General features: G+C 32.3%; 1 protein-coding gene across 3 annotated transcripts in view; it reads right to left on the bottom strand.

The window, feature by feature from the left end:
- Nucleotides 1-24,263, bottom strand: part of nahoda (DOMON-like domain-containing protein nahoda) — a 167,747-nt gene that overhangs the window by 66,407 nt on the left and 77,077 nt on the right. For all 3 annotated transcript variants that reach the window (XM_075309393.1, XM_075309392.1, XM_075309394.1), the window contains exon 3: nt 14,944-15,563. In XM_075309393.1, coding sequence (XP_075165508.1) covers nt 14,944-15,205 — 262 coding nt within the window. In that variant the 5' untranslated portion in view covers nt 15,206-15,563. The remainder of the gene's footprint in view (nt 1-14,943; nt 15,564-24,263) is intronic.

The raw sequence follows: 24,263 nt of genomic DNA on the forward strand, positions 1-24,263 counted from the left end.
TAGAAATAAAATTTTGACAAAAATTTCCATAGTAATAAAATTTTGACAAAATTTTCTATAGAAATAAAATTTTAACAAAATTTTCTTTCGAAATAAAATGTTGACAAAATTTTCTACACACAAAAAAATAATTCATTTATTGTATGAATAGTGTTCCCAAAAATTTTCCAAACACGGAATTCATAAATTATATGAAAAAAGTCCATAAATTAAAAAATACAGGTTTTCATTGACTACGAATGTATACATAATATTAATGAAATTTATAATTTTATAAATGTAGTATACATAATTTTCGACATTGAGAAATATGTATTTTTACATAATATATATTAAAAATATCATGCATTAAATATATCTCTTCTTTTCTTTTCGATTTCCCCTAATTCTTAATTGGTCAAAATGTATGAACTCATTTATTAAAAACCGCATTAAAGTCCTGCAAGTAAAACACATTTTATAATATTCTTTTTTTGGCTATAAATATGAGCACCAATGCTTCCAGTTAATTAATAAAATTATTTTATTTCGTCAACCTTTTTCAGCAATAAATAATCTTTGAATCGCGACGGCGACTCAAACTGAACTGAAAAAACCAAACACAGCAAAGCCACGTGTTGCCTTCAAAAACGTTATGTTTGGTTTTTGTCTTGTTTTGTATGCTTGTATTGTATACATATGAGAGTAACTCTATGTTGTGACTCTCTCATGCTAAGAGAAAACCGGTATTTTTGGATATATTATGTAAAGTTTCATTAATTTTATGGAAGAATCCGTGCACATTATTAAAAATTGCTTAATTTAATAACAAGTATTTACGAATAAAAAAAATACATCTATTTCATGAAAGAGTCCATAAATTTTCAAAAATGTACACATTTATGTACAAATTCATATTTTATTTTTTTGTGTGTATAGTAATAAAATTTTGACAAAATTTTCTATAGAAATAAAATTTTGCTAGATTACTTTTGGGGATCGGCTATATATAACTATAGACGGATATGAACCAATTTTGGCATGGTTGTTAGCGGCTATATACTGCACAATGTACAAAATTTCACCACGTATCAAATCTTAACCGGATCCGATGAATTTTGGTCCTCTAAGAGCGGCATCGACCAATTTTTGCATGGTTGTTGGATTCCATATACTAACATCACGTACCAAATTTCAACCGAATCCGATGAATTTAGCTCTTCCAAGGGGCTCCAGAGGTCAAATCTGGGGATCATTTTATATGGGGGCTATATATAATTGGACCGATTTCGACCAATTTTTGCATAGTGGTTAGAGACCATATACTGACACCATGTACCAAATGTCAGTCGGATCATGTGAATTTTTCTTCTCTTTGAGGCTCTGCAAGCCAAATCTGGGGATCGGTTTATATGGGGTCTATATATAATTATGGACCGATATGGACCAATTTTTGCACGGTTGTTGGAGACCATATACTAACACCATGTACCAAATTTCGGCCGGATCGGATGAAATTTGCTTCTCTTAGAGGCCTCGCAAGCCAAATCGGGGGATCGGTTTATATGGGGGCTATATATAATTATGGACCGATGTAGACGAATTTTTGCATGGTTGTTAGAGACGGGGGATCGGTTTATATGGGGGCTATATATAATTATTTACCGATATGGACCAATTTTTGCATGGTTGTTGGAGACCATATACTAACACCATGTACCAAATTTCAGCCGGATCGGATGAAATTTGCTTCTCTTAGAGGCCTCGCAAGCCAAATCGGGGGATCGGTTTATATGGGGGCTATATATAATTATGGACCGATGTGGACGAATTTTTGTATGGTTGTTAGAGACCATATACTAACACCATGTACCAAATTTCAGCCGGATCGGATGAAATTTGCTTCTCTTAGAGGCCTCGCAAGCCAAATTTGGGGGTCCGTTTATATGGGGGCTATACGTAAAAGTGGACCGATATGGCCCATTTGCAATAGCATCCGACCTACATCAATAACAACTACTTGTACCAAGTTTCAAGTCGATAGCTTGTTTCGTTCGGAAGTTAGCGTGATTTGAACAGACGGACGGACGGACGGACGGACATGCTCAGATCGACTCAGAATTTCACCACGACCCAGAATATATATGCTTTATGGGGTCTTAGAGCAATATTTCGATGTGTTACAAACGGAATGACAAAGTTAATATACCCCCCATCCTATGGTGGAGGGTATAAAAATGATCAATTAACACATAAGGATTTGAGCAAAAAAAGGTAAAGGTGACCTATAATTTTTAGGCTAACTTCGACTATACAGTACTAACCATAGGTTATGAATTAGTGTTTGTTTGGCTGCTTGTTTGCCTCTTTGACAAGCGACTTACTTTTATAGCCGGTTCCGAGTGGCGTTTCACTTTACGGTGATATTACTTAGAGATGCTTTAAAACACTCCGAAATGGGACCAGCATTACTGACGGGGTATAAACCGCTGTTGACAGGTACGTTCCATAAATTAATTGAAATTAAATTATTTTTACATCATATAAATAACGTCAAAGTTAATATAAAACAAATATAAACAGCAGTAAGTTCAGCCGGGCCGAATCTTAAATACCAACCATGAATCAAATGTACTAGTTTCCTTTGAAAATTTCAGGGGGGTTTGGCAGATATTTCGCCAAGCAGATCAGTTCAATCAGTACGCTTCTCGAAGATAAATGAAAATATTTTACCTATGAAGACTAGATTAAGTGTGGAAGAAAATAATGAAATAATGCCTTGATTTGAAATCTGAAATCTGTAGATTTTTACCCCAATTATTTAAATGATTACTGGAAGTAAAATCTGGAAATTTTACATTCAGTTTCAAGATCTCAAGATCTGAAGTCGGTCTATATGGAGGCCTTATCAAATGGACCGATAAAAACTAAATCATATACACTTTTTTGTGGGTCTAAAATGCCAGTATATTTTCATTTTGTGGCAAATCGGATAAAAACTACAATTTCTAGAAACCGTAGTAGTTAAATCGGGTGATCGGTCTAATGGGGGCTATGCCAAAAACATGGAGGGTTACACACAATATTCAGCACATCTAATTGTAGTTCTAAAATCTAGACCCCAAATCGGAGGGCCGGTTTATAAGGGAGCTGTATCAAATACTGTACCGATACACAATATATTCGGCACATTTCCTTATGGTCCTCTAGACTTCCAATTTCTGGCAAATTGGATAAAAACTACCGATTCTAGATGTCCAAGAAGTAAAATCGGTAGATCGTTCTATATCAAAACATGGACCTATACTCTCCATTTTGGCACACCTCTTTATGGCCCTTGAATACCTCTAGATATTCACTTTCAGGCAAATTGGATAAAACCTACGGATTCTAGAAGCACAAGAAGTAAAATCGGGGGATCGTCCTATATGAGGGCTATATCAAAACATGGTCCGATGGGACCCACCGTGGTGCACTGGTTAGCATGCCCGCCTTGCATACACAAGGTCGTGGGTTCGATTTCTGCTTCGACCGAACACCAAAAAGTTTTTCAGCGATGGATTTTCCCACCTCAGTAATGCTGATGACATTTCTGAGGGTTACAAAGCTTCTCTAAGTGGCTTCACTGCAATGTGGAACGCCGTTCGGACTCGGCTATAAAAAGGAGATCCCTTCTCATTGAGCTTAACATGGAATCGGGCAGCACTCAGTGATAAGAGAGAAGTTCACCAATGTGGTATCACAATGGACTGAATAGTCTAAGTGAGCCTGATACATCGGGCTGCCACCTAACCTAACCTTACATGGTCCGATAACCCTTAATCTTGGCACACCTCTTTATGGTCCTAGAATACCTCTAGATTTCCAATTTCAGGCAAATTGGAAATAAACTACGGATTCCAGAAGCTCAAGAAGTAAAATCGGGAGATCGGTCTATATGGGGGCTATACCAAAACATGGACTGATATAGCCCAACTTGACCTGCTTGGAGGCAAAAAAACGAGTCTGTGCAAAAAATAAGCAAGAAAGCTTTGTTATTGAAGACTGTATCGTGATTACAACAGACAGACGGACATTGATATATCGTCTTAGAATTTCTCCCTGGTCAATATATATACTTTATATAGTCGCAAATCGATATTTCGATGTGTTACAAATGGAATGAGAAACTTAAAAAGGATGTTTGTTGGTCTAAAATTTCGTTTGGGACGAAAGATTTTTTTTGCGTGTACATTTGAGTTTGTATACAAACTTTTAAGGCTATAAGTGCTTGTTAAAAATTGGAGAAGTACTAGTAGTTAAATATACATTTGAAAACGGCACAGTCCAGCATATCTATTACGTATACCAAAACTGATATGTTTATTTTAAATGGTAACTGGATTAATGCTTACACATGTTTCTCCTGCTTGAAAAATATTAAAACGGGGTTCGAAAAAATGCAAACTTAAATCACAAAAAACAAATGATGTTTCAAATTTTTCGCAATAAAAAGATACAAAACAAGTATATACAGCAGTAAATTCGGCCGGACCGAATCTTAAATACCCACCACCATGAACCAAATATTAGGGTTTCCTTTGAAATTTCAGGAGGGCTTGAGGACTTGAGGACACTTCCCGAAGATAAATTTAAAGATTTCACCTATGAGGACTATATCAGATTCTGGATTTATAAGAACCATTTTTGTTTGAGTTTTAGAGGAATCATTAACATCTCTTGTAAGTGTGCAAGAAAATTATAAAATAACGTCTTGATTTGAAATCTTAAATCTGTAGATTTTTCACCCGAGAAGTAAAATCTGGAAATTTTACATTGAGTTTCAAGCAATCTTCATGATCAGTGCGCCTTCTACACCCTCAAGAAGTGAAGTCGATCTATATGGAGGCATTACCGAATGGGCCGATAAAAACTTAATCCGATACAATTTTTTGTGAGCCTAAAATACTAGAATATTTACAATTTCAGGCAAATCAGATAAAAACTACGGTTTCTAGAAACCCAAGGAGTTAAATCGGGAGATCGATCTTATGGGGGCTATACTAAAACATGGACCGATACTCACCGTTTTCGGCACGCCTCTTTATGGTCCTAAAATACCTCTAGATTTCAAATTTCTAAAATACCAGAATATTTACAATTTCAGGCATATCGGATAAAAACTACGGTTTCTAAATCAGGAGATCGTTCTTATGGGGGCTATACTAAAATATGGGCCGATACTCACCGGTTTCGGCACACCTCTTTATGGCCCGAAAATACCTCTAGATTTCCAATTTCAGGCAAATTGGATAAAAACTTCGGATTGTAGAAGCCTTAGCATATAAGACGCATTTCTCTAATATAAAGTTTTTTTCCTTGTCCAAAAGTCGATAAACTTTTCAATAAAGTCGTATTGTCCTTATAATTAAGTGATTTGACTCAAAAATGTGTATCATAACATGAAAGAAAAACTGTTTGGGCTAAGGTAAACTTGACTTTAATAATTCAGAAAAATTCTTTAAATTTAATGAAATTGTCTTTAAATTTGTTGTCTTTTTGCATCTTGACTACAAAGCAAAAAATCGTTCAAATATAGGACATGTTTTTCAAAACTTTATTTTAAAGAAGTTTTTACTTGAAAGATAGCATAATTTCTACTGGAAGTCGAGACTTAATTTGGAAAATAAAGTTGTCGTTAACTCGTTTTTAAAGGACTTTGATAGCATATGAAGAAAAAACGGTAAAAAAGTGAAAACTTAAAATTTGATTCCTAGAAGTCAAATTTAAAAGAGAATTGTGTCTTAAAAGTATCCTTACTTGTATTCTCCTCATCTTTGGCTCGGAATCAATACCAAATTTTTTAAAGTTTTTGCATAAATGCCCATTTACTAGAAACATACAGTACAAAAATTGTCTCAAATTTTCGTATTTTTCGTTTATTGTTAAAGAAGTTTATAAAAATTTATTTTAGACCTCACCAATATGGATAATATTTATAGCTTATTTAGATTAAAGCCTCTACTTTAAAATAAAATTGAGAAATAAATCGAAACTAAGTGGGAAAATAGAATTTGGTGTCTTTTTCGAATGTCCTTCTAGATGGACATCGGTAGTGAAAGGGTTAATAAATCGGACTTCATGGGGGCTATGCCAAAAAATTGACAATTGTAAATGTGCGTAAGTAATATGTTATTATATTATATTTAAATATAAATCAATACTAATAATATGGATTCTAGCCCATATATTGCCTCAAGGTGCTGCTTTAGTCGAATTTTGTTTCTTTCTCATTATTTCAAAAAATAAACAACACAGTAAATCCAAAGTTTTCTTTTCAATCTTTATATTTTTGATGATTTACTATCATATGCATGGAGAAATTATCCAAATTTTATATTTGTCTCTTTAAATGCATTCAACACAAATATATCTCTTCTCTAAGCTTGACTTTGCAAACATAAATTAAAATTTCTTTAAATTTGACAGTGGAAGAAAGTAGACATGATTAATTTTGGAATATATATATATATATATATATATATATATATATATATATATATATATATATATATATATATATATATATATATATATATATATATATATATATATATATATATATATATATATATATATATATATATATATATATATATATATATATATATATATATATATATATATATATATATATATATATATATATATATATATATATATATATATATATATATATATATATATATATATATATATATATATATATATATATATATATATATATATATATATATGAATCATATCTTCAAACCCCAAACAAACTACTACATTATGATAGCCATAACAGTAGATATCGTATTTCCTATTTACATTTAGTTTATTTTTGAACATGATTTTTTGAGTCTGTTTTACGTTGTGCAATATTTGTTTTAACGCTTGATTATCATTCCATGCCATCGTTGTCAGTGGTATTCAAAATAAACTCAAGACAAATTATACAATATTTATGAGCTGCTATGAGCTCTGAAATTGTTTATGGCAGCCACATTTTTGCACTATTTTCTTATTCTTTGTTTCCTCAAGCAGAGCAGCGCAACGTAGATTGCCTAAATAATTAACAAATAGACAGAGTTCACTTGAGGTTTTCACTGGACAATGGTAATTATTTCAGTCAATATTTTGATGAGTTGCATTTCCCGAAATGTCAATAATTGATGATGGCATCCAGACAGTTGCTACTTTTACCATAAGATTGCGAAAAATATTTGGAGTAAATGCTAAACATTATGTAAATATTAAACATTAATTAAATTACTTCACGTTTTTTTATTATTATTCCGTTTGTAATAACGTTTGAAATTTATTATATAATGTATTAGACAAATGAACCAGCTGGGCAAATTAAACAGCATACACTGCAAAAAATATTCAACCAATATGGATGATTCTTTCACCTTAAAACCAAATTTACTTCCTTGCATTTTAATTAAAGTTAATTCTTACACAAACGTTTACTTTGAAATCACTAAAGAGTGTGGAGATAACTAATCAGTTCACCGAATACGGTTGCCTGGCTGCAGGTTCATATCATATAGTTTCGGCATTGGGCAACCGTAGTTTTGCAAAATGTCAACGGACAACTCCATCCTAAAGCATGACATTTTTTAGCGCTATTTGCGTTCTTTACAAACTTAAAAGGCTAATCTCGCTCGTTATGGTCAGTACAGTGCAATATAAAGCAGATAAATTAATTCAATTGGTGCGCAGTTTTTCGTTTCTCTAGATTTCGGCAAGACTTTACAGCAATATGGTTGTTTGCATTTATAATTTTTTTATTATTTAAGAAAATTAATCACAAAAGTAAAGTGGTTAATAGTTTTATGCGATTATTTCTTACAACTTTCGACGTGTATTAACTCAACAACAGTGGATCGATTAACTTAATTTTTGGCGATGAAGCTCCGTCAAGGACTAATGTTTATCGATGGTATGGTGAATTCAACCGAGGTCGTAGTTCCGGAAACCATTGGTGCTGTGCTCAAACCGCTATTGAAAGATCGTCATGTGACCTATCGTGAGATTGAGACAACTTTAGGCATTAGTGGCACATTCAATATTGCAAGAAAGTTTGACCATAAAAAAAATTTGCTCATACATCGGCTCAAACAACTGCATTTTTGAGAACGCAAATATCGATTTGATTGGACATCCGCCGCATATTCCTGACTTGGCACCGAATGACTTCTTTTTATTCCCGTACGTAAACAAATAAAATGAGACAACAAATAAAATCAGATGGCAAATGTGCTTCGACAATTGGTTCAAACGCATGCAAAAGTGTAAAGGTCCCAATGTGGAACAGATTGAAAAGCAATAAGGCGTTTTTCGGTAATTAATATTTATTTTTCTTCCCTAATCCCGAAATATAAAAGGCTAGAAATTATTTTCTTTTAGAAATTTTTAGAAATATTTTTTAGTGCAAGAAGAAAAACATGAATATTTAAATATGTCGAATAAAATGTATTTTCAACTCTACAACTAGCCACTAATTGCCATCGTTTCACAATGGCATATCCATTCCAAACTAGTAATCACCAATTTAGTCTATTGTTCGAACCAAAATACATTTCTGGATGTAGATTTGCCAGCTGTAACGGTCTACGATGAAAAGATTTCTTTCGAAATTGATTTGGAATAATTGAAGGTCATTTGACCCACTTACGAACTTTTGTTGTCTAAGCAGAAAATAAACCAATGATTATTTACTCCCAAGTTACTTGGTCAAAAATCCAACTCAACTCCAATAAGCCAAGCCAAAACCACCACAATCTATGGGAACATTTAAATATTTTATGGCGAATTGCTGACAATGCCACAATCAAGCCGACCAGTTATTGTTGTTACAATTTTGGTTGGCTATCTGAACCACAACGAAACCCCCTTAAATTTCCCACGACTTTTTAATGTTAAAATAAATCAAATGGCACAGAAAGAACTAGACAATATTTTTCCTACTGTAAAATGCATTACAAATGTAAACTCAGTTGAAATCTGTACTAATACCTAGATGCTGATATGATCTATGTATGTACACTGAAAGAGTAATTATTTAAATATTAGATCAAAACGAATTAATTGAGTTCAAATGAATATACACGCAAAAAATAATTCTTTCCTCCCAAACGAAGTTTTAGACAAACAAAGATCGTTTCTCATTTGCTTTTCGCTGTAAGGAAGTTTATTTGGAGAAAAGTATATACTTTTTGTGATAAACGCTTATTCTTCTCCAGGATGTAGAAACAATTTCATAAAGACTAACTCAAAAAAAAACAATCTCTTCTGGCTAATTGTTTTTTAGTTTAGCACCTTTTTCTGTAATACAAACAATGTAGAAGAAATTATTCGATTTTACAAATTTTTTAAATTTTAGCTTTCGCCTGGGCAGAGAATCGAACCGCGAACCATGCAATTTGTACGCCAACACACTATCCACTGGGTTACGTAGCTGTTATTGTCATCAATAGACAATTATCGTTATAAGTTATGTTTACACCCAGAAAAAAGTGCCTTCGAAACTAAAGGAAAAAATTTTCATCAATATAGTTTATCCATTTTATTTCCATTAAGGTAAATTTTTGTGAAAAATAATAAAATTTACTCGTTTCAGTAAAAAAATCCTAAACTGTAAGCAGTTAGGAGTAGTTCATTAACTAGAATAAGGCATGGAATTTTACTCATACTATTTTCTTCGCTGGGTATAAGAATTTACTACTGAAAAAGAAAATTTTATTCACCGATAACAAAGCATTCGTAAAAATAAACAAAAACCGAACTAAAACCAAGTTTCCTCAAAATTAGTAAAATTTCTTATAAAATGATAATTGCGACTTCCTTTATAATAGAAAGTTTTTCATACATACGAACAACACTTGGCATAGAAAAATATTTTAGTTCATTCGTACTAAGAAGTATGCAATCCTTTCAAAACTTAAGGAAACACACTTGTTAGAATATAGGAAATTTTCCTAAACCTACCTGTAATCGATACCTGTCATCGTAATCGATGTGTTTGCGCGTGGGTGTAATCTATATATTTGCGCGTCGGTTGTTTTTTTAGTTGGAATCGCGTTGTTTTGGTATACGGAGAGATTGTTAAAAAATAATATGGTAAAATAATATAATAAATAACAAATAAAATATATAAAATATTTGTTATTTTAAATTAGTGAGAAAAATTTTCGTTTTGTTAAATAAATCTATCAATGTTCGTGATAGTGTATAAAGAAAGAAAACGCCAGCAGAATAACAACCTTTCATTTGTCTTCATTTTGGAATCTTCAATTATCAGGTAATATTCAGTGACGCTAACCTTTTGCAACAAAAATGTTTTATGATTTTTTATATTTGTAGGTATTGAAATTGTAAAAGGATGACAAAATCGTTAGGCAGCAACTTATTAAAAGTGAAAAGTACAAGAAGAAGAAAAAGTGCGTTTTACAGTTGATAATATCACACGGAAATTGGAAATAGTGGAATAATAAACTAATATTTCAAACAGATTCGATGCTGTTGATTCTTAATAAATATATTCAATATATTAATAAAACATGTCTTTTATTGAAGATAAAATTGCTTATAGAAATAAATAAAATTGTATTTAAAAACGAAGGTAAGCAGTTCTAATTATGAAGTAAAAGTTTTACCACAAATGTGTAAGATTTGTCGAAATGAATGAAAAAATTTCTATAAAATCATTCCATATATGAATTCAAATTAGTTAAATTTTTTCATTCTGTAGTATAGTGGTATATAAATATAGGAAAATGTTAACTAATATATGGAATGCATTATTCCTAATTTCTACGAAAATCACATCGTTCAAACAAATAAAAATGTCTTTGGCGCTATACGAAGTTCAACTTTCTTCACAATGAGTTCATTTTAACTTAAAGAAGTGGTCACTTTTTTCTGGGTGTATATAGCATAGTTTGCGGCGCCCACTAGCCGATTAAACAAATTTTATTTAACAGAAACATACATTTAGTTGGGCACCGTGGAGCAGTCGTTGGTACGTCCGACTTGCATATCAAGTGTACTGGGTTCGATCCCTGCTTCGACCGAACACCAAAAAATTTTTTTTTGTTTTTTTTTTACATATATTCCAGATATGTTCGGAAGATTCCGAGAAGGAGTTCAACATTACATACTACTATATTAAATTTTTACTATTAAACTGTAAAATGTGTCTTCTTAAAGGCTTAAAGTCAGAAAAGAACAGTGCTTGATATAAACGAAATGGACTGTGTTGTTAGTTCAAAAATAGTTTTTTTATTGAAAAATTAAAATTTTGTAACAAACGATTGATTTTGGTGATAATAGTTTAAAATTTACGAAGAAATTCAAAAAACTCTAACAAAAGAAAAACGTTTTCGGTACACGTTTTCCAAACGTTTTTTTCTTTGCGTCTAGAAATATCTTACATGCTCACTGTACATATAAATATAACTTAATAATAACTTAATTGTAAGTTTGTATCTATCTTCATTTCAACAAATCAGTTGCACTATCTTCAAACTAATTTTTATAAATTAAAGATAATCTAAATCTGCAATATCTCAGTGTATTAAGAGATTATTTCTTTAAGGGCTGTAAAGGGTGACACGGTCAAAATTTGGTCAATATAAATTTGACGTATTTCTTTCAATTTTGTATTTAAAAAACCTGAACACCCCTCATTTTGAAGGTGTGTGTGTGTAGAATGTTGCTCCTATTTTGATTTTGGAATTCACTCTTCAGTTGTCAAAATGCCGTCCAAGCAAGAAGAGCAGCGTATCAAAATTTTGCTCGCGCATCGCGAAAATCCGAGCTACTCGCACGTAACGCTGGCAAAATCGCTAAAAGTTGCCAAATCAACCGTTACAAATGTAATTAAAGTGTTTGGGGAACGTTTGTCGACAGCCAGGAAGTTTGAATCGGGGGGAAATCGAAAACCGGAAGCCGCTGAGACGACAAAGAGAGTTGTGGGTAGTTTCAAGCGAAACCCTAACCTCTCTCCGAGATGCCGCAAATAAGCTGGGTGTATCGTCTACAACCGTGCATCGAGCCAAAAAACGAGCCGGACTATCGACTTACAAGAAGGTAGTGACTCCAAATCGCGATGATAAACAAAATACGTCGGCCAAAGCGCGATCCCGGAGGCTGTACACGACGATGCTGACGAAGTTTGACTGCGTGGTAATGGACGACGAAACCCACGCAAAAGCCGACTACAAGCAGCTTCCGGGACAGGAGTTTTATACGGCAAAAGGAAAGGGAAAGGTAGCAGATATTTTCAAGCACATAAAACTGTCAAAGTTCGCAAAGAAATATCTGGTTTGGCAAGCCATCTGTACCTGTGGCTTGAAAAGCAGCATTTTCATAGCTTCCGGGACTGTCAACCAAGAAATTTACGTGAAAGAGTGTTTGAATAAACGTCTGCTGCCTTTCCTGTTCCGTACTGTTTTGGCCGGATTTGGCATCTTGCCATTACGGTAAAAAGGCCATGGAGTGGTACGCCGCCAACAACGTGCAGGTGGTTCCCAAGGACAAGAACCCTCCCAACACGCCAGAGCTCCGCCCAATTGTCAAGCGGAACCTAAAGAAGACCAAAAAAACTGGTAAGGACGAGCAGCAGTTCAAGGCAAACTGGCTTTCTGCGGCGAAGAAGGTGGACAAGGTGGCTGTACAAAATCTGATGGCAGGTGTCAAGCGTGAGGCCCGGCAATTCGGATTTGGAAAAGCGAAAGCCTAACTGAATATTTTTCCTGAATTTTATACTAATTGAACTTGAAAAAGAAATTTAATTTGATTTTTTAAATAAACGATTTCACCGATTTACACGCGTTTTCCCTTGACCAAATTTTGACCGTATCACCCTTTACATGGATTTAGTATATGATCCCTAACAACCATCCATAATGTCTCCATATCGGTCTACAATTATATAGTCCCCATAAACAGCGATCCACAGATTTGATCTCTGGAGCCTCTTGGAGGAGTAAAGTTCATCCAATCCGGTTGAAATTTGGTACGTGGTTAAAGTAAAATATGTCCATATCGGTCTAGAGTTATATATAGTCTCCAGATAAATCTATCCCCAATCACCCAAAAAACTGTTCATAACCGACCCCCATATTTCAATTCTGCTCTCTACTTCCGCGGAAAACTGCATATCCGTTGGTAATTATTTTTACACTTTCCTATATTCCATATACCGGGTCAAGAACCGAATTATATCGTGGATGACAGTCTTAAATAGAAGTTTCTACGCAATCCATGGTGGAGGGTACATACGATTCGTCCTGGCCCGTATATACTTGTTTTGTTTTCATTTTGTTAAGAATTATTACAAAGTACAAACGACATTAAAGATGAGTGTTCTTTCAATGAGTGTTCTAAATTTAGCGAAAACAAATTTTGAAAAAAAAAAAATACAAAATATATTTTAATTAAGAATTCTTCGTTCTTAATATTGTCTAAAATTGTTGCTCGAATAATAAGACAATCTTTCATATTAAATTAAAATTTTTTTCAGTATAGGGAAACAAAACTCGAAGAGTATCTTTGGAATAATAACGTTTTCGTCAAAATATATTAATCTTACGGTGGCTATGAAAAAGTTGGCTTTGGCTTTTTCGATTTTTGCAAAGTCAACTTTTAACGTTGGGACTTTCGGCCAAGTCAGTATAAAAGTGTCGACTTTCTTCGTTGAAGTTCGACTAGTCAGTGATGCCAAATTGGTGCTTTTAGCTTCAAATTTTTGATTTCCAAAAAGCTCCAAATTGCCTATTTAGTCCCCATTCAAAAAAATCACTAACTTGCTGTTTTCAGTTAGTGCTTTTGGTGCTTTTTTCTACGTGAACAGTATTGAGTTTAATTGACGACGTATTTTCATACAAAAATTCTGTTTAGACTATCGAAAGCTTAAGAAGCCCTATATTGCTAAATATAGAATTTGATTGTTATGAATCAATATTGTTATTTAAGGTATGCTTTTTAAAAGTCTAGCGACGAGAGCATTATTAAATTCACAAAAGCCCTCATAATTGAAATAAGAAATAGACTCCCTCCAAATATTAATATTTCCATAGTTAATGTTGAAATATTTATTTTCTCCTCTGAAAAAACTTATTTTTAAATTTGCAACTCATTACTGATCAAAATGAATTGAATGTAAAATAAGCATAAACAATTATGAAGCTGTACACTTTGGTAGAGATTCATAATTTCATAATAATTAAAAATATTTCAAATCAATAACCAAAAGTTCTATAACACATCTTTGGAAGTTTTTTGTGTACATTGAATTTTAGTTGGTTGGAGTGGTTTTTGTGGTGGGAACTGGTATGTTAGAATTATATATTTTTGGTGTTTTTTGCCCTTCGGGAGTTGGCATCACTGCGACTAGTCGATTTTGGTAAAAAGTCCATTAGTAAATTTTGATCAAAATGAAAAGGCGACTTGGTGATAGAGAACAAGTTCCACTTTTTATATAATTAAATATAGATCTTGTAAACCAGGAATATGCGATCTTCTATGTGGTCTATTTTAACACCGTATAAATTAATATTAGTTGTCGACCCAGAAAATAATGAACTCTTTGTAAAATAAACTAGAATTCGACTTACATCTAAAATTAATTAATTTAATTTAATTAAAAATCATTTAAAATTATTTTTTTTTATAATAAAGTCCAAAGCTGATTTTTTACAATCGCAAGGTTAGAATGATTGATATTTAATTGATTGGGATTAAAATTCAAACACTCAAAATTTCCAGTTTTTAATAAATGCAAGTTCAAAGTTCATAACGCGTTTGTAAAAATCATGTGAATCATGGCACCAATGGCTATACAGTTTTGTCGGTTCACTACTCTTTTATAGATGATAGAATTGGGGTTTCTCTTCGATAAACCTATTCATTTAACTGAAATAGTAAACTTACCTCTTGGCATTCCACATGGACCCTTGGTTCGGGCATTATCCAAAAAATCTAAATCGTATTGACGTGCAGGTGGATACGTTAGCGCCACATGAGCTGAGGTAATATGCATTAGGCCACAGCAAATGGCCAAAATTGTTAGCCAAGTATTTTGTGGCCATATTTGTTTGCGTTGGCTCTGGTGTTGGGGCTGGTGTCGAAGGCGTCTTTGCAAATGGTGTGGCCACAATTGGGGATCTATGTGCTGGCCATTATTTACAGCCATGTTGCTCAATTTTTTGATTTTTTTTTCCTATTTTATTATTTAAATTTTATTCGTCGTCGCACCAATCGGAATTTTTACTTTGTGTAACACCGCTTTTAAAGCTTAAATATTCCTTTTTTATTGGAAAAATTTTGTAATGACTTTTTGCTTATTTACTATTTTCTATTTTGTACTTTATTCATAAATGTGTGAATTTTGTTGCAAAGAAATTTGCTTTATCTTTAGAAAAAAATATTTATTTTTTCAATTTTTAATGTGATCATTATTACTTCAATTCACTGTTTGAAACAATTTTTTCTTTAAATGACCTTCATAAAAATAGCTATGTGGTTGATTGGAGCGATTTTTGGTAAATGATCTGTAATGAGAAAGGGGAAAATACCATGAGAATTCAATTTATATATTGCAAAAAAATTGAAAATGATATTTAAAATAGAAATTACTATACTAAGCTGTGTTAGTTGCACAATCAAACATCTTCAACGTTGCTAAAATCAATTTATATACGGATAAGTTTAACTACGGATTTTTTTCTGGACATAATTTTTCCGGTATCCCGTGCTCGGGAATTCCCCAAAATGTTACCATATTTTCGCTCTCGCTCGAGCGAAAATATATTTTATATAAAAAGTTCTAGAATACTACAAAAGTGCGTCTTTAATACTATTGGGAGGATTTAGTCCTACACCCAGAAAAAAGTGCCTTTGAAAATATAATAAAAAAATTCATCGATTTAGTTTAACCATTTGTTTGCATTGAGTTAAGTTTTTGATTAAAATAATAAAATTTACTTAATTCAGTAAGAATTTCTTAAACTGAAAGTTGTTGGAAATAGTTCATTAACTAGAATAAAGTATGGCATTTTGCTAATGCTGATTTCTTCTCGAGAAGTAAGTATTTATAACTGATATAACCCATATCACACCGTTATTACAACAATAAGTAAAAAAATTTCGACATATTCAATTGTCATAATTTTTTTTAGACATATGTTATAGAAAATTTCGTACTTTGAAAGAAAAAATTGTAGTTACGAAAATGTCCTTATGATGTATTGGAATGTATTTCTTTTTTTTCTATTTTAAGTGGAGGAAACTTTCTCATATTTGAGAAATATTAGCTAATTTCCATAATAATGTCCATGAACTAAAATAGAGTTAAATTGGCTTTACTTTTTAGGGTTCACTGTTGTTTGAATCTCAAATCAAAATATCTTTGGAGCCATACGAAGTTCTTCAAAGTTAGTTCATTTCAAAGAGGTCAATTTATTTTAAGTTCACATAAAAAAGTAGACAATGTTATGCAAAAATTTAACTAAATTGTATTTCAAATTTTGAGATTAATTAGATTAACGAAATTTTTATGACATTTTTGGATTTTTAACTACCATTTACGAAACTCACCCTTATCGAAAAGCAAAAATGAACTAAAACTAAAAAAAAATCTTATGTGCCAGATCAATACGATTTTAACCATGCTGTAGTTCGTTCTTACTATTTTTGAGAAGCGTACGAACAACTTCTTCTGATTTAAAATTTTAGTTCATACAAATTTTGAGACATACTTGGAATAAAGAACAATTCTAAAAAAAATTCTTATAAATTTTTAAACATGAACTAAAACAAGATAATTTTTTGCAATAAATATTTTCTGTGTGTAGTAGACCTTTTCTGTGTATAGTAGATCGGAATATATAAACAAATTCTTGTATTCTGGATTGGTTACAAATTGTAACCAATGCAATTTGGATGTACATATACGCTAGAATTGCATCATTAAACACAAATTAATTCCATGATTAAACTAGTAAACTCACCAACAACCAGTGAGTTAAATTCTTAAATTACTTTATATTATTTAATCACTTATCTAATGTATAATATGGTTAGCTCATTATTTTGAAATACTTGGAAAAATCTTCAGTATCGCCCTTAGATTACATATTGGTTTTAATTTTTTTAGTATATGCTCAATTATGTTTAATATGTATATTTAATTAAGCCATAATTTATTCCATTTTAATAAGTTATTATAGGTCAGCTGCATTAATGTAATGCAGCTGACCTATAATAGACCTATAATTGAGAATAAAGGGTGATACGGTCAACATTTGGTCAAGGGAAAACGCGTGTAAATCGGTGAAATTGTTTATTTAAAAAATCAAATTAAATTTCTTTTTCAAGTTCAATTAGTATAAAATTCAGGAAAAGTATTCAGTTAGGCTTTCGCTTTTCCAAATCCGAATTGCCGGGCCCCATGCTTGACACCTGCCATCAGATTTTGTACAGCCACGTTGTCCACCTTCTTCGCCGCAGAAAGCCAGTTTGCCTTGAAATGCTGCTCGTCCTTAGCAATTTTTTTGGTCTTCTTTAGGTTCCGATTGACAATAGCTCAGTATTTCTCAATTGGGCGGAGCTCTGGCGTGTTGGGAGGGTTCTTGTCCTTGGGAACCACCTGCACGTTGTTGGCGGCGTACCATTCCATGGCCTTTTTACCGTAATGGCAAGATGCCAAATCCGCCCAAAACAGTACGGAACAACCGTGTTTCTTCAGGAAAGGCAGCAGACGTTTATTCAAACACTCTTTCACGTAAATTTCTTGGTTGACAGTCCCGGAAGCTATGAAAATGCTGCTTTTCAAGCCACAGGTACAGATGGCTTGCAAACCAGATATTTCTTTGCGAACTTTGACAGTTTTATGTGCGTGAAAATATCTGTTACCTTTCCCCTTCCTTTTGCTGTATAAAACTCCTGTCCCGGAAGCTGCTTGTAGTCGGCTTTGACGTAGGTTTCGTCGTCCATTACCACGCAGTCAAACTTTGACAGCATCGTCGTGTACAGCCTCCGGGATCGCGCTTTGGCCGTCGTATTTTGTTTATCATCGTGATTTGGAGTCACTACCTTCTTGTAAGTCGATAGTCCGGCTCGTTTTTTGGCTCGATGCACGGTTGTAGACGATACACCCAGCTTATTTGCGGCATCTCGGAGAGAGAGGTTAGGGTTTCGCTTGAAACTACCGGCAACTCTCTTTGTCGTCTCAGCGGCTTCCGGTTTTCGATTTCCCCCCGATCCAGACTTCCTGGCTGTCGACAAACGTTCCCCAAACACTTTAATTACATTTGTAACGGTTGATTTGGCAACTTTTAGCGATTTTTCCAGCTTTGCGTGCGAGTAGCTCGGATTTTCGCGATGCGCGAGCAAAATTTTGATACGCTGCTCTTCTTGCTTGGGCGGCATTTTGACAACTGAAGAGTGAATTCCAAAATCAAAATAGGAGCAACATTCTACACACACACACACCTTCAAAATGAGGGCTGTTCAGGTTTTTTAAATGCAAAATTGAAAGAAATACGTCAAGTTTATATTGACCAAATTTTGACCGTATCACCCTTTAATTATCACAAATTACTGAGAAGTATTTACTATTGTCAATATAGTCATTATATCTCATCGAGATGTAATGCAACCTAACCTAACCTAATGCAACGTGTAAAGAGAGCTCTACTTCTGGTAAAGCAAATTGTAATGAGTTGTGGTTACCAAGTTTTTGATGGGATGCTTTAGTGTACTATAAGGTTCACTGATTTTTAAGTATAGGGATTGAAATCGTAAAAACAGAAAAAAAAAAACGTTGAGACAGCAAAATATTAAAACTGGAAAGTAGAATTTTCAAAACTACTTCATATATGTAGTTGAGAAAAGACAATATTACATGGAAATGTATTTAATTTTGTGATATATTTTATTACACATAGTGTAATAATAAAATAATATTTCAAGGCCAATGGATGCTGGTATGATTCTTAATAAATATAACTAATATATTAATAAAACATAAACTTTATTGATGAAAATGTTAGTCAATATAAGTATATAAAGATGTATTTAAAAACTTCAATGAGTTTTTGTGAACTTGTTGTAATAGGTTTACCACAAATGTGTAAGATTTGTCCACATGAATTGGAAAATTTTAATAAAATGATCCCTTATATCAGTCCAATTCAGACAATTTTTTTAATTGTGTGGTGTAATGGTAAATAAATTTAGGCAAATGTTAACTAATTTCAACGAAAATCAACTCGCTCAAACAAATCCAAATCTTAGGCGCTATACGAAGTTCAACTTTCTTCAAAATTAGTTCATTTTACTTATAAAATAATTTAAGTTCTGTGTGAGCACATCTTGTGTCCTGTATTGGTTACAATCAATGTACCAGGATTAGCTACTTAAATTTTTGGAAAAGATCCTAAACTTGTTACGGCATAGCATAACATATAACATTCCACTTAGAAATCTTGAACAACAGCACCTTCAAAGTTTTAAGCTAATGCGTGTGGTTATTTTGAGCAAGTACTCGACGTTCATGATGTTTTTCTTTGTCCGAAAAAGATGATTAGCAACTCGCCAAAGGAAAGAAATGCAAGATACCATCACCAGCAATACTACTGAGCTTGTTCGAAATGGTGACCACCATTATTGAATAAAATGACAAACACAAACAAACAAAAAAAAAATCATAAAAATATTTTACCCGGGCGAACGAGTTTATTGACCACAGCATTATTCATATTTGGTTTCAGTCGAGTGTCAGTGTTGGCTCTATCATGAATAGTGACAAAATTAAATGGAGGCTTTTAAATTGTTGGTGCTTTTATGAATCTTTTCTTTGAAGATTTCCATTAAGCTTCGTGTGAAGACAAATTTCGGTGATTCCGTAAATAATTTGTCATTATCACCAACCATCGTCACTGGTATTATCATTCGAGTGGGTTTTGCGGTATTTTTATGTAATCATAAGACCTATAATGTAAATTCAAACATTGATTCATATCAAAAATAAATTGTCTAACAATAAAAATGATGGTTAGAATAGGCGAAAATATTATTTCTTTGATCCGGAAGCGAAAAATATTAAGCAATTCGCCACCTTTAATTTAATTTTGGCTTAGACTCAAGTTTATTTAATACACTTTAATTTGATTTCCCTTAAAAAGTATTAAAATTTTTATCTGTCTGCCATGAGTATAAGATATAGGGTGAGTGCAGCAAATATGGTACAGGCTGGTAATGTGGTATAGTAGTTTTTTTTTCTCTGTCTACACAGAAAAAAATTTCACGAAAATTTTTCCAATTAAAATCTTAATTGAGTTTTAAAAAATATTCAATTAAAAATTTAATTGAATAAACAATTTTTTTAATTGAAATAAAAATCAATCACACAAAATAGTATCAATTAATTTAATTATTAATTAATTTTTTAATTGACTGTCAATTAATTTTTTAATTGATACTATCATTTCTGTGATTGAAGACATTTCAATTAAAAAATTAATTGGATCAATTAATTTCGTGATTGAATCAGAAAAATATTTTTTTGTGTGTAACAACATACGAATAACAAAATCAAGCTGAATAGATTGTGGCTGTCAAAGAATGAAGCAATCAAAGATCAGTTTGATTTTGCAACTCTTTCTTTGTGCCAGTTGAAAAAAATCGCATTTACCTGTGCTCGAATGTTTTTTGTGGTTCTTAATAATTTCGTTTGTGTGAAGGTATATTTTCAATTTATTAAGTTTCGAATGGAAATAACTAACGAGTACTAAATAAGTATAAAATGTATACAATTGCGATACATATATTGCATTTATTTTTTGTTATAAAAAATCTACATTATGGTGTACCACATTACCTGCACATTTTTTGAATTCGTGCTTAATATGTTTTTTTAATAAATTCGCAAAAATATCCGAAATTATGGGTTTTTTATTTTTCGCTCCTAGTTGCGTCGCAAAATCTTAGCCACGTCGGAGAAAAACAAAAAAATCGTCTATTGAAAAACAAATGGGTATACAACATTTTCTGCACTCATCCTACTGATCGACTATTCACCATTTATTTGCTGTTCATATCGTATATTCTTTAAAATTATGCTAAATAAAAATACATTATATTTCATTTGTATATAATTTTCCCCCTTTAGTTTATTGGAGGGATTTTAACTAAACCAAAATAATTTTCATGAATTAAAATAAAGTTAACATAGCTTTAATGCCCTCTAGTTTTCACAGTGTAGTTCATTTAAAATTTTCTATAATTAACTTACATTTTCTTTCATGGTGGGTTCATATTGTAGACAATAAAAAAATTAGAAGTGTCAAGATACTTGATGTAAAGAAAAATATAAGAAACGTTTTTATTTTGGCTCTCTTTTATGCTTCCCAATGCACCGAATAAAATAAAATCCATATCGATAAGGAAATACAATTTACTTATTTTTTCTTCATTTAAAAAAAGCAATGGCTCAGTTTAATACCACAATGACTCAATTTCCGATATCCAATGCACCGTGTGGCTATAGTTGTACGTGTCTATAGACAATTCGAACTTCCTTTGGAAATGTGTTGGCAAGAAAGAGGCCAGTGCCTGATGCATATTCATGATAATACTCATTCGTTGACATTGAACCAAATCAAGTTGGAGTTACAAAATATCAAGAGGATTGTACTCGTTCACGTACTTAAATTTTGTGGATGAAGAGCATTATTACTCCACACTGATTTGTAGTTAGGGAATGATAACTTTGATTGGCATGATAATATCGGTACTAGAAGCGTGTCTTATATTCCAATTGATCTACAGCACCATGTGAGTAAAACCTGATTTTGGAAAATATGGAAATTATTTGCTAATATGAAGTAAATTTTCTTAACATTTGTACAAAATATTCTTTCAAAAATGTCACTTCAATATTGGTCCAGATAATTTGTTTGGCTATATCTATCCTGTATATAGTTCGAGATCTAATGCTAGATCTCGTCTTATATGAAATTATATATAATTCTATCTCATCATATACGGGTATATCGTCTTAGATCTAAAATAGCCAATTTTGAGATATAATCATCCGATTTATGATTAATGGACGTACTATAGCCATGCTTTCCAGCCCGATGTTAGATATGGTCATTGGTTTTTACAACTTTAAAATAATAGTCATATTTGTGAAATTTGAAAAAAGGGGAAAAATGTGGAAAAAACGAAATATTACACTTACTGTTAGCCACGTAGGTGGGAATGTGACGGTATTCTAATGGAGATTGAAACCTCATATTTATTTAAGGAAATATAAACAAAGTAGGTCATTTAAATATTTGTCCAAGATAATGACCATATATGGGCAAATGTGACCATATATGTGGGCATATATGAAAACAAAGCTGAAGAACTTTAAAACTCTCAAAGAAACTCTCAAAATCGTCCTTGTGGAGATATTGAGCTCATCATATTTTTCTTATCGTTTCACAATTTATTTGAAATTTATTGGTGTACAACTTTTTTTCTGACTGTATAAAATATAACAGGAAATCAAATCTGAGTAGATAGCACCTACTTGTGGATGTTTATGATATTTACTACTTTAATACAGGTAAATCAAGTATTCGAATTTTACAACTTTTTGACTGTCGGAAAACGGAAAACATTGTGATTCGAACAACCTCTGCAGTCGATGGTGTGTCTGTGCAACACAGTGTAAGGTTCCACTTAGAGCAAAATGCTTAAAAGTCTCGAATTTTACTGGAGATTTTTTGCGTTTGATTCTTGCTAACTAAACGCATCAAACATGGTTTGATCATTTAATTTAAGGAAAAAATCAACACACATATGTAAGTCACATTTTTAACGCTGTCCAATTTATAATTTCTGCAATGAGAGCAATCATTTTCATAAATTCGCGTAGCTTTTGTGTGTGATTACATAAATTTCCACAATATAACAAAATATAATGGTAATGTTTATATCACAGTGCCATCATTAATGTAATACAGTGTCGCATTAATTCACACCCTGTCTGAACATGGGAAAACACTTGAAATGTCATAGCTCAAGTGTTTTCTCCGAGTGTGAATTTTATTATGATACCTTTGATCTCTTTGCAAATGAGACTAACAAAATTATTGGAGCTAAAACTCACATTATACACAGAAAAAAAATATTTGTTTTCTTCAAACACTTTATTAATTGATCCGAGTATCAACCACCAACATCAGTTAAACAATTAATTGATTCAATTAAAAATAAATTTGAGTTTAATAAAGTAAATTTTTAATTTACATTTTATTTTAAATTCAACTAAAATTTTAATTGGAAAAATGTTGGTGCATTCGGGATAGTTGACACGAAGTGTTACCACGTTTACATTGGTACACATGACAAAGTATAAATATTTGTGTTATTTTTAACTTAATAAATTGCTTAAAATCAACCGATAGCATTTGCGTCTGAATTATTAAAAAACAAGTAAGGAAAGTCTAAAGTCGGGCGGGGCCGACTATATTATACCCTGCACCACTTAGTAGATCTAAATTTTCGATACTATATCACATTCGTCAAACGTGTTGGGGGCTATATAAAGGTTTGTCCCAAATACATTTAAATATCACTCGATCTGGACAGAATTTGATAGACTTCTACAAAATCTATAGACTCAAAATTTATGTCGGCTAATGCACTAGGGTGGAACACAATGTTAATAAAAAATATGGGAAACATTTAAATCTTAAGCAATTTTAAGGAAACTTCGCAAAAGTTTATTTATGATTTATCGCTCGATATATATGTATTAGAAGTTTAGGAAAATTAGAGTAATTTTTACAACTTTTCGACTAAGCAGTGGCGACTTTACAAGGAAAATGTTGGTATTTTGACCATTTTTGTCGAAATCAGAAAAACATATATATGGGAGCTATATCTAAATCTGAACCGATTTCAACCAAATTTGGCACGCATAGCTACAATGCTAATTCTACTCCCTGTGCAAAATTTAAACTAAATCGGAGTTAAAAATTGGCCTCTGTGGTCATATGAGTGTAAATCGGACGAAAGCTATATATGGGAGATATATCCAAATCTGAACCGATTTCAACCAAATTTGGCACGCATAGTTACAATGCTAATTCTACTCCCTATGCGAAATTTCAATTAAATCGGAGCAAAAAATTGGCCTCTATGGGCAAATGAGTGTAAATCGGGCCAAAGCTATATATGGGAGCTATATCTAA

This window comes from Haematobia irritans, chromosome 5 (genome assembly GCF_050003625.1).
Source record: "Haematobia irritans isolate KBUSLIRL chromosome 5, ASM5000362v1, whole genome shotgun sequence".
Taxonomy (NCBI): Eukaryota; Metazoa; Arthropoda; class Insecta; order Diptera; family Muscidae; genus Haematobia; species Haematobia irritans.